Raw genomic sequence first — 20,442 nt, forward strand, 5'->3', positions numbered from 1 at the left:
TCACACAAAAACAAATCAAGGCTTTTCACTATAATAAGCTCACTATGCCTTTTACCTCACAACTTGCTTTCTTTTGCTTCTTTGGGAACTGAAATAAAAAAAATCAAAGTCAGTAGCCTTCGCAGCGCACTCTAATTATAATTTTCAGACTCAAGAATCAATAAATATACTGAAAACAAAACTATGATTATGATTTCACGAGTACCAATGCAAATTTGTAAGAAATGTGGACGAAACGAAGACATAAAATAAAACAGAAACGAGTATTAGTTAAAACAATTTCTTGATTCCTAGATAACCCAAATATAATAGAAACAAAAATATTTCGACAAAACCGTAAGGATCACATTTTGAAACTTGACGCAAATCTAACCTGTTACGCAATTTTTAGGTAACAGAATTGAAACCCAGACCAAACAATCTTGAAATGACCTAAAATTCAAAAATTAGTATATCAAACTTTATTTACTTGGATTTCCAGGAATCGATGTCTTTGTGTGACCACGTGATCAGGAGGTTCGCGTCACTCGTGATCATGTTGTCACGCAACCCATAATCAAGATTAAGATCTAATCCTGGAAAGTCGAAATATGTCTGATAGAAGTGTGACACAGTGAAAACCTGCCCCAAGGCACCAACACTATTGGAATGAAGTAGAATGACGCCTCAAAGTCAGGTAATATTTGATAAGTCAGATTTAATTCGTTCAAGAACTAAAGAATGCAAGAATCACTCTCACGTTAAAACTGAAAATTTCATAAGTAATATTCATCAAAAGCTGCCGGAATTTTGGTTACAAGAGTTTAAATAGTTCTTGAAAAATTAACCCTAATGGACCCCTTATGTGGACTTATACGAGGTCCACTCAAAACTAGCCCAAAACCCTTAACTAAAAAGTCCATAACTTAATCCAAACAAGCCTTGGGTCCTAGCTGAAAACAAAGTATTAATTAAGCCCAAACAAGCCTTAAGTTGTAGCTAACATTAAATCCATGTTCTGCCATGAGAAGAAGAGAAGTAAAATTTTACAGAATTGATTCAAGGTTTATTTATAGCCTTTCATGCATCCCATTAATCTTAGAAACAAAAGGAAAAGGAAGCCACCCATGTTGTTTCCAAGTTGTTGTAGGATTCTTTTATTTCCTTTGTTGTCCTCACCTCATGGTCCAAAATAAGGTTGTGTTGGACCCCTCTTGCACACGGATAAGATGTACTATAGGCTCCTCTTGATACTCCAATAGACCTTTCAATTCTAACATGGTTGAAACCTTCAAAACCAATGCATTCAATGCCTTTGTCTTGGACCAAGTCATTGAACCCTTTGGAACATGTAATTGGTCCACATTAGTTAGCATTACCGATTGAGGAGTCTTTGGTTATAAGGCACACTTTAGGTTCAGGAAGATGAAATTAATCAACAACTGGAAAACATTTTCCATTCGCATTGCTACGTACAAAGCTAGTGTAATTTAATTGTAGATAGTGAAAGTTGTGTTAATGTTTGTAGTACCACCATTGTTAGTAAACTGAATTTGTGTACTGTTAAGCATGCTAAACTATATAGATTGCAATAGTTGAATGATAGCGGTGAAGTGAAAGTGACTAAACAAGTTGTGGTTCGATTTTTTATTGGGAAATATGTTGATGAAGGTCTGTGCGATGTGGTACCGATGCAAGGAAGTCACATCTAGTTGGGGAGACCATGGCAATATGATAAGGCAATTCATGAGGGGGTTAAAAATAGGTATAACATTGTAAAAGATGGTAAAACCATCACTCTTGTTCCTCTTACACCCAAACAGGTTTAATGAACTGAATTTGGACTTATTGAAGATTAATTGGTTTCGTGGCATCATTTTACTTCATTCTAATAGTGTTGGTAGGAGTAGGTTTCCATTGTGTCACACTCCTATCAGACTTATTTCGGCTTCCGAGATCATATTTCAATCTTGATTGTGCATAGGGTGACCACGTATCACAAGGTTCACGTCATTTGTATAAGGTCCACTTACAATTAAACCCAAATATAACCTAAAATATAAAGAAATAAAAATAATACAAAGCCTGGTATTATTTTAGTATATAACAAAGAAAATAAAAACTAAACAATCTGATTTCCCTAGTTTATAAATTGTTATAGTTGAATAACCCTTCCTTACATTCATAGGAGTAGTTGCCACTACTATAAGTCCTGATTTCCTACCCCTTTAGTTCTTTGTTTATGACCTGATTTCCTACCCCTTTAGTTCTTTGTTTAGCTTAGATTTCTTTGAAAAAAACTTGGACAAATAATAAAGCCAATTATCCCCTTTAGTGCTGATTTAATTACTTTCCTTGCTTGTTTAGGAGAATAAATTGTTGACTTTCTATCCTTGTAATATTAGGACAAACATGCCTAACAAGGCTGTTATGGAGCCAGACACATCACCCCCTTGATTCACACGAATTGGGCTCTTCTTAGACTTGGATTAGATGAGTAAAAGGTTGTCTTTCATGCTCCTTTGGCATCCCAAGCTCTTCTAGATCCATCTTGGTCCATATGTTCTAAACAAGCCCATTCAATGCCTCTTTAAGCTTCATTTCCAAAGCTCAATTGGCCCATTTGGCACCTCTAACGAGTCTTTGACATGATAAGGTTTGGCGTTGGGGTGATCCTCACCCTCTCTCTTTAAAAGGATTCAACTTTGAATCATAACTTACATCAAACAAAGTAAGATTAGAAACATTAAAAGGTAGCACTATACTCACCTGGCAAATCAACATTATAAGCATTGTTATTTATCCTCTCAAGGATTTGAAATGACCCATCTCCTCGTGGATGCAATTTGGATTTTCTATGGACTAGAAATCTCTCCTTGCATATGCACCTAAACCCAATCACTAGGTTGAAAGACAACATGTTTTCCCCCTTTATTGGATTTAGTTGTTGATTAGTACTTAAAATTGCATTTTTATCAAGGTTTTATATCATCATTTTGCACTTGAAGTATCAATAACTCCTTAACTAAAGCATGTTTTATAATAACATCTCTAATAATATAAGATACCTTCAATTTATGGTAAATGTTCATCTTAAATACAGGCATATCACATAAATGAAAGAATTGATTGATGAGTTGAAGTACTGAAATTGAAAGGACAAAGACATGGCCAAACTTAGAAAAGAGATGTTGGTGCATTCCAAACTGGAACATTGTTCAGTAATCGGGTCATATATGGAGCTGTAGATCTCGAATTTAGGTTTACTTTGTATGGATAGAAAGGTAAGACATAGGCCTACAATTTTCATGAGGAGCCCAAGATTTAACAAGGCTGTTTTCAAGTCCAAATTGTAGCAACAACGAAGAAGTCCGAATCTGTCCCACAGCCAAGATATTGTTCAGTGTTCAGCCCATATCTCGAGAATTTCCTAGAACTTTCATGATTGAAGTCTGTTCAAATTATGACGTTATCAATGACGTTTTTTTTTTTTTTGGTAAGTTGACGTATGTATTAAAAGAAGAAGATACAAACATTATAAGGGGCATACCCCAGATTTACAATGATAACAGAAACATAAAACAACAGATGGCTACAAGCTAGCCACCGACCATAACACTGAAACCTCACTGGATTCGTTAGGGAAACCAATACAACCAGCTAACTAACAAATTAAGAATCTATGGTATTCACCCTCCAAGCTCGTTGGATCCTTTTGTTTTCATTTGTTGGTGCGACATTCCTCATCAAATCAAGCTTATCACGAATGATACATTCGATTTGATTAAAGACCAAATTCGAAGTTCTAGACATTCCAGCAAAGATCCTTGCATTCCGTTCTTGCCATACATGATACAAAACTCAGTTTACGAGAAAAATTGACGAAACTTTTGCCATGCCAAGAGACAGTGGCCCATCGAATCCATTCATCCCAGCCTTTTGTCATTCTTGGAATGTCGCATCTGTCACAAACATCCCACCAGATCGCTTTAGTATAGGAGCATTCAAAGAACAAGTGGTTGTGATCCTCATTGTTGCGGAGACAGAGCGAGCATCTATTGGGACCATGTATACCAAACCGATGAAGTTTATCTTGAGTTGTGAGTTTCTGTTGGACAGCCATCCATAGAAGAAATGAATGTCTTGGAACAGCATTCTTGAACCACACAATGTCATGCCATTCAACCATCTGACGATGACGTCTTAGTTGTTCCCAAGCTACTTTGATCGAGAATCTGTGATTTGGTGAATCCAACCAAACTATCTCATCCTTTTGCCCCATTTTAGGATTAGAATTGGAAGGAATAGCTTCTATAATGGGGTGCCAGCCAATAGCTTGGGTGGTAGGAGTTTTCCATTCTGAGTTATGAATTAGCACATTCACCTTCGCGTTCTTGGCCATACCTGAATCATAGATGAATCTTCCCCCGTAAGAATCCGCGAGTGGGCTGTGAGGATGCCAATTGTCAAACCATAGAGAGGTTGTCATTCCATCTCCTATGATGTACTTCATCTTCGGCCATGCTAAGGATCTCAGCTTTAGAATCTTTCCCCAAGCCCAAGAGCAATTCTGTGGTGTCTTGATTGTCCAGAAATTCCTACCTCGCAACAGATTGGATCTGATCCAAGTAGACCATATTGAGCCATCTGAGTCATTGCACAGGTTCCAAATGTGTTTCAACAAAGCAATCTTGTTCCATTCTGTTATCCGTTTGTTATCCGTTTTATTCCTAGCCCCCCCTCCTTTTTTGGAAGACATACCTGATCCCAAGCCACTTTAGCCCCAGTAGTTCTCATATCTGAACCTGACCAAAGAAAGGATTTCATAATTTGCTCCACATTTTTAATTACTTGCCCAGGTAAGAGAAAGAGAGATGCCCAATAGACTTGTATGGAAAATAAGACTGAATTAATCAGTTGTACCCGTCCTGCATACGAGAGTGTTCGACAAGTCCAATGTCGAACTTTAGAGGTGATTCGATCCACGAGGCCCTTACAATAAACATCCTTTAGTCTGGATGAGAGAAGAGGTACTCCCAAATATTTCATAGGGAGCTCCCCTTCTCTAAACCCAAGAATATGAATAATTTGCTCCTTCTCAGCATTTAACACACCGCTCAAGAAGATGTCACTTTTGTTTGGATTTGGATACAGACCTGATAGGTCTTGAAACTTTGTGAGCACCGTTCTGATCATACGAATTGACTTTACATCCCCGTTGCTAAAAATCATCAAGTCGTCAGCAAAACAAAGATGAGAAATTTTGTCCTTCTTGCATCTCCAGTGGAACTTGAATTCTTGGTTGGCACTCATCTTGCAGAATAGCCCCGAAAGGATTTCCATACATAGGACAAACAAATATGGCGACAATGGATCCCCTTGTCTCAGCCCTCTTCCCCCTTGAAAGTAACCTGCAAGCTCACCATTGACGTTGATAGAGAATTGACATGATGTAACACAAACCATGATCCAATCAATGACTGTTCTAGGGAATCCCATTTTTATTAACATGGCGTCAACGAAATCCCACCGCACCGAGTCATAAGCCTTCATCAGATCAACTTTCATAGCACAACGAGCAGGTCCCGTAGATTTATGATAGCCTTTCATTAGTTCCTGAGACAAAAGAATGTTATCACTGATTCGCCGTCCTGAGATAAAAGCAGTCTGATATGGACCAACTAAGGATGGCAAAACAACTTTGATTCTCCCAGCTAGAATCTTAGCGATGCATTTGTACACTGTATTGCAGCAAGATATAGGACGAAAATCAGTCAACCTTGTAGGATTAGCAACTTTAGGAATAAGAGAAATGGATGTAGCATTCATTTCTTTAAGCATTCTACGAGTCTGAAAGAAGGATCTAACAGCGTTGATTACATCTTCCCCAACTATGTGCCACATTCTTTTGAAGAAACCTGCGTTAAAGCCATCCGGACCAGGGGCTTTGTTGTTCTTCAAACTAAACATAGCATGCTTAATCTCCTCCCTTGTTACATCTTGTGCGAGTAGATGCTGTTGCGTTGAAGACAGTTTCAAGTTAATTGCCGAGTCCATCACTTCCTCGTTCAGAACCCTAGGCATCTGATCCACTCCTAACACACGATGGAAGTATGCAATTACTTCTGATTTGACTGCCTCGTGTCCTTCGACAACCTCTCCATCCTCCCTTGTAAGTGATAGAAGCTTATTTCTATTCTGTCTTCCATTTACTGATTTGTGAAAGTAGCTAGTATTCTGATCCCCCAAGCTAAGCCATTGTATCCTTGCCTTCTGTTTGAAAAAACTCTCTTCAGCCCTGACGGTAGAAGCGTATAGACGAACAGCATCCCTTTCTCGCATGCGCAAAATTGGATTCTCATGCGCTGTATGCAGAGCCTGTTGAGCCTTATCCATTTCGTTTTTTGCATCTTTAACTCTATCTGAAATGTTAGAGAAGTGAGCCATATTGAAAAGTTTCAATTCCTGCTTTAGCTTTCTTAATTTGCAACACAGCTGATACATTGGACAACCCCCCGAATTCTGATCCCATACCTTCTTCATCAAGGGCATGAACTCGTCATGATCCATCCACATATCGAAGAATCTGAATGGTTTCTTTATGTTCTGATCATTGCCAATCAATGACGTTTTTGGCAGACAAGAAGATAAGAATTGTCACCAAGTCAAGATGTGGCCACCCATTCATCAATTAGTCAACAAATCAATCTGAATTTTGGCCTATAAAAGGAGGCATTTGCCATGTATTTAGGCATCTTGGTGTTGAGATCAAGATCATGCTCTTGCTTTCTCTCTTTGTATTTTTAATGTTTAAGTGTTGCTTTCATTAATATCTAGTTTATGCCTTTCATTTCCTTTTCTTTACTTAGTTAACTTATTTCTCATTTATGTTCTTATCTTGTTTATTTATGTTTCTTTCTTTCATTATGTTTAACTAAGTTAATTATGTCAAGGTGAAAAGGGTACACTAATGGTGTAAGAATAAGTATAATATAAACTTAACATGGACCTTAATGTTGGATACTAACATGCTTTATATTTGTTATCTTGTTCACTTTTAATACTTTGCTTATTAAATGGTTAATCTAGATTTATGTTGTATAACACTTGGTACAACAAATACCTGGCACTTTCATAGCCCATACTGTATGGTATGACCGACACCTGAGCTATGAAAGGAACTTGATTTGTTGTTAACATAAGTTATAATCATGAATGCTTGACAACATTTACAAGTATTAGCATTATTCGAATAAGATAACTAATGTAATCATGTTAACAATTTATAATCTGATTGGAACCTCCTTGTGTGTGGTTTCCAATTGAATAATAAGAGTTTATACTATACTTGTTTGAAATACCATTAGTGGATCCTCTAACCTTGACATTTGTTGTTATCATTGTTTAATCCTTACGTTAATCTTTCATCTCAAAGTTCTCATCAACTTCTTCTTCTTCTTCTTCTATATTATTATCATTATTAATAGTATTATTGGTATTACTATTACTATTACTATTACTATTATTAGTATCACTACTAGTATTATTATTGTTGTTGTTGTTGTTGTTACTATTGTTGTTGTATTATTGTTGCTTATAATTTATACAAGTAACCTCCCTGTGGTTCGACCCTAGTCTTGCCGGGTTATTTATTACTTCGATACTCCTACACTTGGGAAAAAACATCAATCTTTTGATCGTGTTAGTTGCGTACTCACGATTCCTCTTCTCAATCTATTGAAAATGGACTTATAATATGTCTTGTTGAGAATAAATTTTTAAAAGGCTTATTCAAAGAACATATCAACGATGATAATGGATTTCAAATCCATCAAGAAGTCTAAGAAAAAAACAAAGTCAAGACTTCGATTAAGTATTCATTTTGAGATGTAAAATTTATATCTTGATAACACAATTAAAATGAACTTTTTTTTTTTGTAAGTTGATGTATGTATTAAAAGAAGAAGATACAAACATTATAAGGGGCATACCCCAGATTTACAATGATAACAGAAAATAAAACAACAGATGGCTACAGGCTAGCCACCGACCATAAAACTGAAACCTCACTACATTCGTTAGGGAAACCAATATAACCAGCTAACTAACAATTAAGAATCTATGGTATTCACCCTCAAAGCTCGTTGGATCCTTTTGTTTTCATTTGTTGGTACGACATTCCTCATCAAATCAAGCTTATCACGAATGATACATTTGATTTGATTAAAGACCAAATTTGAAGTTCTAGACATTCCAGCAAAGATCCTTGCATTCCGTTCTTGCCATACATGAATACACTGTAGCTGCAAAACTCAGTTTACGAGAAAAATTGACGAAACTCTTGTCATGCCAAGAGATAGTGGCCCATCGAATCCATTCATCCCAGCCTTTTGTCATTCTTGGAGTGTCGCATCTGTCACAAACATCCCACCATATCGCTTTAGTATAGGAGCATTCAAAGAACAAGTGGTTGTGATCCTTATTGTGTTTATTTGAATTAATTTTTATTATTTATTAATATTAGTGATACACCTAATTCAACCTCCTTTTAGGTGTTATAGTTGCCTTAATTATAGAATAACAATTGATATCGAAGATCATATACCTCTATAATGATTATGCTTATTGGAAAGCTACAATGATATCTTCAATCCATTGATTATGATTTGTGGCTATCCATAACGAATGGATCTTATAAACCTATTAAAGTTGAAGATGGTATTGAGATTCCTAAAGCCAGAAGTGAATAAAATGATAATGATAAAAAAGTTGCTTTCTATGTATGCTAATGTTATGAAGACTCTATATTGTGCATTGATTAGAAGTGAATTCAATAGAATTATACCATATGAAAATGCTAGAGACATATGGCATGCTTTAGAACTAACTTATAAAGGAACTAACCAAGTTAAAGAATCTAAAATCGATATGCTAATTTATCAATATGAATTGTTTAAAATGCTTTCTAGTGAATCCATAACTAATATGTTTACTAGAATGACTTTAATAATTAATAGTTTGGATGTTTTTGGTAGGACTTATACTAAAGCTAAAATTGCATGAAAATTCTTACGTCACAACCAAAGACTTGAGAAGCAAAGGTGATGACAAATCGAGAAGCCAAGGGATCTCACCAAACTTCCAGTGGAGGAGCTTATTGGTTCTTTAATGATGCTTGAGATTACCATGAAGAAGCAATAAAAAGAATAAAATTTGCATTCAAAATCTTTCACCATGTATGATGAAGACATTAAGGAGAACATTTCTCTAATTATCAAGCAATTTTGAAACTTCCTAAAAAAGAAATAAATGAATAAAAGATTCTCAAACTTCAACAAAGATTAAAACAAGGAAGAATCAAGCAAAGATGTCCTTAGATGTTACAAGTGCAACAAAACTAGACACGTCAAGTAGATTGTCCAATTTTTCAAAACAAGAAGAAGAATCTTCATCACTATAAAGCAATGAAAGAAACATGAAGTGATAATTCAGACTTTAGGTCAAGTGATGAAGAAGAGCATATAGCAAACATGTGCTTCATGGCAATTGAAAGTGAAAATGAGGTACAATCTTTGGATGATGAATCTGAACCTACTTATATGAATTACATGATGCACTTGAATCTTTATATGATGAATTCAAGAAGTTATGTTTAAAATATATAATATTGAAAAAGAACTATGCATGTTTACTTGTTGAAAAAGTCTCATTGAACTTATCAATCTCTTTTGATGATTGTTAATCATTTGATAAATAGTTGATTCTTTAATCACTATGTTACTTGTTATTCATTTCTTCCTTCTAACAAAGAGAAACCAAAATTAGAAATTTAATCTCATGTAGAGACAAGTAATAACCTCACAAAAAATGTAAGGATAGAAATAAAAGAAAGCAATAAATTGCTATAAATAAGACAAATCTATAAATCATAAAAAGCTAGTAAAGAAATTATATATATTAGGTTAACTATATCATTTGGAGTTTCTAGATGACCTATTTATAACATTATAGAGATCAAATTTTAGAAAAACTATAAATCCTAATCCTGTAGAAACTATCTATCATAAATAAAGATTATATGATCTAAATCCTAGTACAATTTGAACTTCTTATTTGCATGTATCCTCCGGAAAATTATAAGTTGTAGACCTCTTAAATATATGCAAAAGTCACCAATATTATTCTACTAGTAGACTTTAGTTCTGAATAGAACTTGATTGTTGATCGATAATTTGAATCATGGTTGATTCTAGTTATTTTCACTGATTTATAAAATGAACTATTGTTTATAATCAAACAATGACTTTCTTCACTAATATATAAAGTGAACAACTACTATTATTAATCAAACGATACATGCTTATTTATTTTTATCTTAATAGTAACATAGCACGAGTCTTGGAAACACAAGATCAACATGCTGATAATATGACTTCACATATCTAATCTCCCAAGTGCATATTATACTACTACTATTATTAATCAAACGATACATGTTTATTTATTTTTATCTTAATAGTAACATAGCACTAGTCTTGGAAACACAAGATCAAAATTCTGATAATATGACTTGCCATATCTAATCTCCCAAGTGCACATTATACTACTACGAAGGGTAAAGTAAGAGTAAACAATCTTAATCTACTAGGTGCACACCAAGTTTCCACTGAAGGTATTATAACAATAGTAATTGAACTTAATCTACTAACCACATCTCATGTTGTTGAGGAGGAAACTATTGGAAGAGTTAATAAACCTAATTATATAGGTGCTCATCAAGATGATGGTGAGAGAAACGTAGAAATAATGAATGAAAACTTAATAATATTGGTTCTTGTAAAGTATAATTAACTCATGGTTATTCAATAACTCTAATTTAAAACTAAATAATTTTAAGTGTGATGCGGATCCGTCCAACACCAATCGTAATAATGCCAACGACCCATTGGAGGTGCCAATTGGGCCAATCACAAGAGCTAGGGCAAAGAAGCTCAAAGAAGCATTGAATGGCTTGTTCAGAACTTATGGAGCAAGATGGATCTAGAGGGGCTTAGGACATTTAAGGAGCATGATGGACAGCCTTTAATTCATCTAGTTCAAGTCCAAGAAGAGCCCAATTCGTGTGGAACAAGGGGTTGATATGTCTGGCCCAATACCAGCCTTGTTAGGCTTTTTTTTTCCTAATGCTACAAGGAAAAAAAGTCAACAATTTATTCTTCTAATTAAGTAAGGAAGTTGGCCATATCTTATTCCTAAAGAGGGAAAAACTATTTAATGCTTTTCCTTACATAGAAAGGAAATTATTAAATCAGCAACAAAGGAGGAAATTTGTTTTCTTATTTGTCCAAATTAAACAAGGAAATCAAAGCTAATCAAGGACATCAAAGGAAAGGGGGCGGCAACACAAATTTTTCAAATTAGATTTTTCCTAATTTATGTAGGACTTTTTAAGGGTGACAAATCTGATTCTAGCATATTTAGGATGGTAATTTTTGGATTTTTATTATTTTTATTATTTTCTTCTTAGTTTTTGGGTTATTATTACTTATTTCGGTCAATTGTAAGTGGGCTTCATATAAGTTCACGTAAAGGGGGTCCATTAGGGTTTCTTTAAGTCTAGGGTCAGTATAAATAAAGGCATAACCAAACATGTAAGGTTACGCAATTTTCGGATCAATAAACTTCTTTGCTGCACTTGTTGTGTGTTGGTGGGATAATCTCCCTTTCTTGGTTCTATAAAGAACTGAAAACAACTTATCGAAGAACAACTGGCTTCATGGCGTCATCCTTATACTTCTCATTCGCGAATCAATATTCGTTGGGTGGGGGTCTTCGTTTCCAATAGTGCTGGTGTCTAGGTATAAGTTATCTTTGTGTCACACTCCTATCAAACTTGATATACTTGGCTTTCCGAGAATTGGTATCTTTGCGTATGACGTGCCGTGACTGATTCGAAAATCAGCGCAACGTCACACAAAACCTCGTCATGATAGGTTTTAATGGAAAAAGGTACACGAACTTGCTTTGTCACCCGAATTTCCCCATTCTCATTCAGCCATCGCAAACTATACGGCCTGAGATGTGGAAGGGTAGTTAAACCCAATTTCTCCACCAAGGTTGTTGACCCAACATTTGTGCAACTTCGATTATCAATGATCATCCCACACACCTTATCTCGAATCTGACATCGAGTATGAAAGATGTTCTTGCGTTGCTCATCACTAACGTCAATTTGTGCATTCAGAACCCGTTGCATAACCAAAAAATCTCCCTTCACTGGTTCGAAATCCTCTTCTTGTTCAGCCACTTGTACCTCATCTTCATCTTCACTTTTAACCTCATCTCCACTAATCAGATCTCCATGATCCCCATGCAAAATCATCACCCTTTTATTTGGACATTCCGAAGCAATGTGCCCATGTCCTAAGCACTTGAAACACTTGATGTCCCAAGACCTCCTAGGATGTTCAGGTTCTGTCACCTTCTCCTTTCCCTTCAAAGAATTGGAACTGGTATTCCCCTTTCTAAACTCCACCTTCTCAGCTCGTTTAGGTGTGCTCCATGTTTGTTTAGGTGTAGAAACAGCCCTTGTTGTGCTTGACGTAGTTACACCAATTCGAACACCTCCTCATTTCTGCTGCCTCTCTACTCGAGTTGCAAGCTTTATAACTTCCTCAAGGAAGATGTACGACTGTAATTCAACAACATTAGTTATATCCTTCATCAACCCTCCAAGAAATCTAGCTATTGTTTGCTCTTGGGGTTCCATCAATTCACATCGAATCAGCAGCAACCCAAACTCTTTCACATACTCTTCCACGCTCAAAGATCCTTGTCGCAAATTCTGAAGCCTGATGTATAGCTCCTTTTTATAGTAATCAAGAACATATCTCTTCTTCATCACTCTTTTCATAGTTGCCCACGTTCTAATCTCCTCTTCTCCATCCCTTCTCCTCTGAATCTTTAAGTTTTCCCACCATAAATGAGCATAATCCGTAAAGTCAAGTGCTGCCACCTTGCACTTCCTTTCTTCAGAATATTCATACCATTCAAACACCTTTTCAACCTTCTGGATCCACTCCAAGTATTCCTCGGGCGAACTACTTCCCCTAAACGGTGGAATCTTAAGTTTGAGACCACCATTAGAAGGATTATAATTCTGCCTTCTTGGTCTGCCCTTATGGCCTCATCATCCCCATTTGGATATTCGTCAGCTTCTATAAAATCATTTCGTGGCATCCTAAGTGCTTGCCTCTGTTGGGGTTGCAAATTATTTCTTTGCATCATTTGCATAAGGGTATTCAACTGTTCACGAATTCCAGTCATTTCATCCCGACTCTCAGCATGAGATCATTGTAAGCACATAACCTATGCCTGTTCCAAACTTAACCCTCTTAGCAAATCTTCTTTATCCCCAGCCATAATTAAGTTTATCAACCTTAATTCCAGCAAGCCTCTCTTATGTTTTTGGCTCCTGCATTAGATCGCAACTGATGCTCTGATACCAGATGATGTGCCGTGACTGATTAGAAAATCGGCAACAACGAATCTGACAAAAATAGATGAAGGATGGGTCTGGTTGGTTGTCTTTCTTTTGGTGTTTAGGCTGGATTATAGTGTTTTTTAAGGTAAATAAAATGGAGGATAGACTAGAATGATACTTTGATAAGTCGATTTGGACGCTACAAAGATCAATTTAGGATTTCGATGCCACACTCTTTGTGATTGAAGAGTGATAAGTCAGGTAGAGTTCATCACAAAATTAATTTGGAAGAACAACTCTTAATTCTCTGAATTAAGTTTCAAATCTTGGCCAAAAGTTGTTTATTACATATTTTGATACTATATTTATAATTGGAACATCCCTCCAAAGTTAGGAAAAATTCAACATGACAGAAGTCAAGCCCAAAAAAACAGACTTTGACAAACTAACCTAGACAAATTAACTAGCACATGTTTTTTGATCTTTGTAACATATACAGACCAAATTTAAAACAACCATATCTTCTTACACAAAAAGTCCAATGCAATCATGATAGGACAATCTAGAAAGAACACGTTCTGAACTTGAAATCCACATAGATTAGTCTTGTTTTCACATGCAATGGATGACTTCAAATTTGGGTTCAAATTCATTTACTTATCTGACCATAAACAGCATCAATTCCTTCACTTATTTTTATATCAATCCAAATTCAAGTAGCCTAGCATCAAAAGAACCATTAAGGGCTTTTCCCATCTCCAAGTTCCAATTGTAGGCAAATAAACATCCTTGAACCAATTTCAAATTGATTGTTAATTTTTAACTCCGACGCAACTTCAATCATTCCAATTTGACTCGTCAAGGCCTTTCGTAGTTGTTTCGCTCTCGCTCTTGTTATTGGACCATCTGAATCCTCTTGCATATTAGATTTAGCTTTACAAGATGGATTATAATTCCCATTATGCACATTAGCGTGTGGGTTGCGTGACCATGTGATCACGAGGTTCGCATCATTTAGTATCAGAGCTTGGTTCCATTAATCAGGTTATATCCTTCTGAAATTTTTGTTTCTTGTTGATTCCGCAAAAAAATTCCTTAGTGTCCAATTTCTTCTTCTCCTTGAATTTGTGGCATATAAAAAAAATTGCTATTTCATTCTATTATTGTTCAAAATATATCAGTAGCATCAAAAATAAAAATAAAAGTGCAAAGAGAAAAGCAAAAAAAAAGTTGTTCAAAAAAGATGTTTATTGGATTCCGCCGCAGAAAACTAAACAAGAGAAAAGTGGATCAAATCAACTTGGAATTAGGTCAAATTTGATACTATAATTATTGGGGTCCTATTCGCACAACATATCAAATTTAGGGTCAATTGGATATCATTTGATTTGGGTTTCAAATTCGGGTCTAATCAGGTCTGATTCATAACGTTTTTGCGTCAGTATATCAAACCTTATCATAAATTGCTCAAACTTTATATTCTATCTATTTGGGTTGATAGCGCACTATATCTGAAAGTTTAACTCAATTGGACATCATTTACTTTAGGTTACAGATTCCGACTAAACTTTTAAAATTCGGATTCTTTCTGTTGTTTTCATTTCTTGCAGTTTATTTTCATCATATCCAACATATCTGGGTGTTGTTTCATTATTTTTTATATTTTGTTTCTATTTTTTATTCGAGTCTTCAGTTTCGTTCATATTTCAGATAGACTTTCTTACTACTCGTGAGACTATCATAGCAGTTTTGTTTTGCTTGTTTTATAGTTTTTATTGCTTCTTGAGTCATATATATATTTGGATTGCGCTGCCAAGTTGGTTCTATTTGGTGTCGATTTCAGTTTCGCAAGAGCCGCAAGAAGGTGAGACGAGAGTTGTGAGCGTGTGAGGATATTAAGAGTGTTTGAAAGAAACACGCTCGACTTGAGGATAAGTGTTTTACTAATAACCAATTTTTGCAGGTACTATCATGTCAGATCAAAACAACACACCACCCCATCCCGAGGGAGAACTTACGTTCCAAATGCAAGCCAAGACGCAGATGATGGAGAGGATGAATTTTGTGATGGGAAATGTGTGTGACAGACTTGATAGGGTGGAGAAACGTGGTAACGAGGCTGGTACAAGCACCCAAAATATGAGGAAGCTTGGGGCTGAACTGAAAGCAAACAATGGTAGTAGGGCCGAAAGGCCAAGGTGGGCTGATTATGAGGATTTTGGGGAGGCCGTTGATGATATTGGTGATGGTGGTTTTGAGGATGAGGTCATAGGCCATCGGGAAGGTTTTCGGCAGCCTAGAAACCGAAGGGATTATGGGAATAGAACTAGGGGCCAATTCGGCCAAAGGGAAAATTTCCATAGTGTTGGGGGACATGCTGATTTAGATGGTGATTTGGATGCTATCAAACTGAAAATACCTTCTTTTCAAGGTAAAAACGATCCCGGGGCATATTTGGAGTGGGAGAAAAAGGTGGATTGGATTTTCAAGGTCATTGAATTCACGGATTATGCACTGATTTGGTGGGATCAGAATGTTGTTAGTAGAAGGAGGAGTGGAAAGACGCCGGTAGCATCGTGGGAGGAGATGAAAGTGTTGATGAGAAGGCGATTTGTGCCTAACTATTCGGAAGTGAAGAAAGTGAAATTAGAGATTTGTATCTGAAATTGCAGGGTTTGAATCAGGGTTCTAGGTCCGTGGATGAGTATTTCAAGGAGACGGAGATTGCGATGATTCGGGCCATCGTGATTGAAGACCGGGAAGCTAATATGGCTAGATTTCTAAATGGGCTGAATAGGGACATTGAGAATGTTGTAGAATTACAACATTGTGTGGAATTGGAAGACATGGTCCATATGCCAACGAAGGTGGAGAGGTAAATAAAGAGAAGGGACAATACACGTTTTCAGACCAATTCGGCTTCATCTTCCTCAACATGGAGGCCGAATTTGAAGAGATAGGGGGCTGTCCAACCAAAGCCTTATGCAAAGGCCAAACCACCTAAGGCCAGAAATGATACTCATACAGATGGGAAATGTAAATCTGAATCTCAACCTACTCGTGAGAGTTATGCTCATAGAGATATTAAATGCTTTAAGTGTTTACGGAAGGGGCACATTGCATCTCAGTGTCCAAACTGAAGAGTTATGCTTACAAGAGACAATAGGGAGGTTGAATCTGAAAGTGAAGAGATGCCACCTTTGGTGGATTATAGTGATGAGGAGATTGCATATCCTGTTGAGGGAGAGGCCTTGGTTATAAGGCGTGCGCTGAACATGCAAATCAAAGAAGATGTAGATCAGCAACAGGAAAATATATTTCACACTTGATGTCACATCCAAAACAAGGTATGTAGCATGATAATTGATGGAGGTAGTTGTGCTAACGTTCTTAGTGATATCCTTGTGAAGAAATTGAATCTGAGTTGTATTAAGCATCCTAGGCCTTATAGATTGCAATGGTTGAATGAATGTGGTGAAATGAGGGTTACTAAGCAGGTTTTGATTGCGTTTGCTATTGGGAAGTATTCTGATGAGATTTTGTGTGATGTAGTCCCAATGCATGTCACTTACTTTTGGGGCGTCCATGGCAGTTTGATCGGAAAGCGATTCATGATGGGTTTAGAAATAGGTTCACTATTGTAAAGGATGGTAAAACCATCACTCTTGTACCTTTTTCTCCAAAACAAGTGTATGATGATCAAATAAAATTAAAAAAAGAATGTGAGGATGGGAAGAGTCAAAATTCACGTGAGAGAAAACCATCAGATTCGGCTAAACCATTAATTAAACCGGTTGAGAGTGGAGGTAAAAACAGAGGAGTGAAGAAAGTAAGCTCGTGTGATGATAGTAGTGTGGAAAAATTAAAAAAAGAACCTAATTTTTATGCAAAAGGATCCCAAATCAGATCTGCATTTTTCACTAATAAGGCAATGATCTTACTTGTGTATAAGGAGGCTTATTTTAACACTAACGATCTTGATTCTGCTATTCCTAGTGTGGCTGTTTCTTTGATGCAGGAGTTTAATGATGCGTCAGGTATTGGTATAGAAGCTGTGTTAATGCAGGATAGGAGGCCCATTGCGTATTTCAGCGAAAAACTTAATGGGGCAGCCTTGAATTACCCTACATATGACAAGGAGCTCTATGCCTTGGTAAGAACTTTAGAGACGTGGCAACATTACCTGTGGCCCAAGGAGTTTGTGATACATTCTGATCATGAATCATTGAAGCACTTGAAAGGGCAAGATAAGTTGAGTAGGAGACATGCCAAATGGGTTGAATTTATTGAAACCTTTCCGTATGTGATCAAGTATAAGCAAGGGAAAGAAAACATTGTGGCTGATGCACTTTCACGCAGGTATGTTCTTTTATCTACTTTGGATGCTAGATTTCTAGGATTTGAACACATAAAAGAATTGTACAAGGATGATAGTGATTTGGCAAATGTTTACGATGCTTGCGAAACTTTGGCTTTTGGAAAGTTTTATAGACTTGATGGATATTTGTTTAAAGAGAATCGTTTGTGTGTTCCATTAAGTTCTATGCGTGAATTGCTTGTACGTGAAGCACATGGAGGCGGGTTGATGGGGCATTTTGGTGTTGTTAAGACTTTGGATGTGTTGCATGAGCATTTTTATTGGCCTAAAATAAAAAAAGATGTGCAACGCATATGTGATAAATGCATAACGTGTAGAAAAGCAAAGTCTAGGACTCAACCACATGGCTTGTATACCCCTTTGCCTGTACCGAAAGAACCATGGGTAGACATTTCAATGGACTTCGTCTTAGGTTTACCTAGGTCAAAACGGGGTAGGGATTTCATCTTTGTAGTTGTTGATAGCTTTTCAAAGATGGCACACTTCATTCCATGTCATAAAACTGATGATGCAACTAACATTGCTGATTTGTTCTTTAGGGAGATAGTACGGCTTCACGGGGTCCCTAAGAGCATTGTTTCTGATAGAGATGTTAAGTTCCTTAGCTATTTTTGGAAGGTGTTATGGGGAAAATTGGGTACTAAACTGTTGTTTTCAACTACTTGTCACCCCCAAACAGATGGACAAACCGAAGTAGTTAATAGGACCTTAACACAACTTCTGTGTGCTGTCATTCAAAAGAACTTAAAGAATTGGGAAGATTGTTTGCCATTTATAGAGTTTGCATATAATCGTAGTGTGCACTCTACTACTGAATTTTCACCATTTGAAATTGTGTGTGGATTTAACCCTTTAACTCCCATGGATTTGATTCCTTTGCCAATTGATGAAAGGGTTAGTCTGGATGGTAATCGTAAAGCACAGGTGGTGAAAACACTTCATGAGAGTGTGCGGCAACAGATTGAAAAGAGGAATCGTGTGTATGCGACCAAAGCTAATAAGGGGCGCAAACATGTTGTCTTTCAGCCTGCGATTGGGTTTGGGTGCATATGCGCAAGGAGAGATTTCTAGCCCATAGGAAATCAAAGCTACAACCACGAGGAGATGGGCCATTTCAGATCCTTGAGAGGATCAATGACAATGCTTATAAAGTTGATTTGCCAGGTGAGTATGGTGTTAGTGCTACCTTTAATGTTTCTGATCTTACTCTGTTTGATGTAGGTGATGATTCAAGGTCGAATCCTTTTGAAGAGAGAGGAGATGATGCGGATCAGCCCAACACCAAGCGTAATCATGCCAACGACCCATTGGAGGTGCCAATTGGGCCAATCATAAGAGTTAGGGCAAAGAAGCTTAAAGAAGCATTGAATGGGCTTGTTCAGAACTTATGGAGCAAGATGGATCTAGAGGGGCTTGGGACATTTAAGGAGCATGATGGACAGCCTTTAATGCATCTAGTTCAGGTCCAAGAAGAGCCCAATTCCTTTGGAACAAGGGGTTGATATGTCCGACCCAATACTAGCCTTGTTAGGCTTTTTTTTTTCCTAATGCTACAAGGATAAAAAGTCAGCAATTGATTCTCCTAATTAAGTAAGGAAGTTGGCCATATCTTATTCCTAAAGAGAGGAGGACTATTTAATGCTTTTCCTAACATAGAAAGGAAAGTAATTAAATCAGCAACAAAGGAGGAAATTTGTTTTCTTATTTGTCAAAGTTAAATAAGGAAATCCAAGCTAATCAAGTTAAATAGATTTGTCCTAGTTTATTTGGGACTTCTTAAGGGTGACAAATCTGATTCTAGCATATTTAGCATGATAATTTTCGTAATTTTATTATTTTTATTATTTTCTTTTTAGTTTTTGGGTTATTATTACTTATTTGAGTCAATTGTAAGTGGGCTTCATATAAGTCCACTTAAGGGGGTCCATTAAGGTTTCTTTAAGTCTAGACTCAGTATAAATGAAGGCATAACCAAACATGTAAGGTTACGCAATTTTCATATCAATAAACTTTTTTTTTGCACTTGTTGCGTGTTGGTGGGATAATCTCCCTTTCTTGGTTCTCTAAAAAACTGAAAACGACTTATCAAATAGCACACCAACAAAAATATCAATGACAGATTTTCATTAGGAATTTTGTTTGTTCAATTTCTTATAAAGCTTGTATTTAAAGTGTTTTACAACTTTTTTCTAAAGAATTTTATTGTATTAATTTATGATTTGTATGTTAGGTTTTGTTTGGGATTTGGTGTAAATTAATTTTATTTTATATTTGATTAAATTAAGTTTGATTTTGTAACTTAAGTGTGTTATAATTAAAGAAATGATGGGTTATTTAATGAATAACAATTACATTTTGTTAATTTTATTGTTTTGTTGGAAATTTGAGGAAAATTAGGGGAAGTGATTTTTTTATGAAATTGAAAATAATTAAAATATATTAATATAGCTCATATTTTGATGTAAAACGATAATTACTTATTGGATTGTGAATTTATTTTTTTATATATAAAAAGGTGATTATTCAATTGATAGTTTTATTATTAATAAATATTTTTATCAATATTCAATATAGGTTTCATAAGTATTAAATGATTATTCTT

The 20,442-nt window shown here is 36.1% G+C and overlaps 1 protein-coding gene across 1 annotated transcript in view; it reads right to left on the bottom strand.

Annotated features, from left to right (window-relative positions):
- The window catches only part of LOC133678848 (uncharacterized), a gene marked incomplete at its 3' end in the record, with an annotated part of 37,712 nt that extends 24,407 nt beyond the window's left edge, over positions 1 to 13,305 (bottom strand). The window contains exons 1-3 of the mRNA XM_062101361.1: positions 13,165 to 13,305; positions 12,669 to 13,102; positions 11,999 to 12,575 (exon numbers count right to left, since the gene is read on the bottom strand). Coding sequence (XP_061957345.1) covers positions 11,999 to 12,575; positions 12,669 to 13,102; positions 13,165 to 13,305 — 1,152 coding nt within the window. The remainder of the gene's footprint in view (positions 1 to 11,998; positions 12,576 to 12,668; positions 13,103 to 13,164) is intronic.
- Between the last annotated feature and the right edge of the window lie 7,137 nt (positions 13,306 to 20,442).

The sequence above is a fragment of the Populus nigra genome, chromosome 18 (genome assembly GCF_951802175.1).
Source record: "Populus nigra chromosome 18, ddPopNigr1.1, whole genome shotgun sequence".
Classification (NCBI taxonomy): Eukaryota; Viridiplantae; Streptophyta; class Magnoliopsida; order Malpighiales; family Salicaceae; genus Populus; species Populus nigra.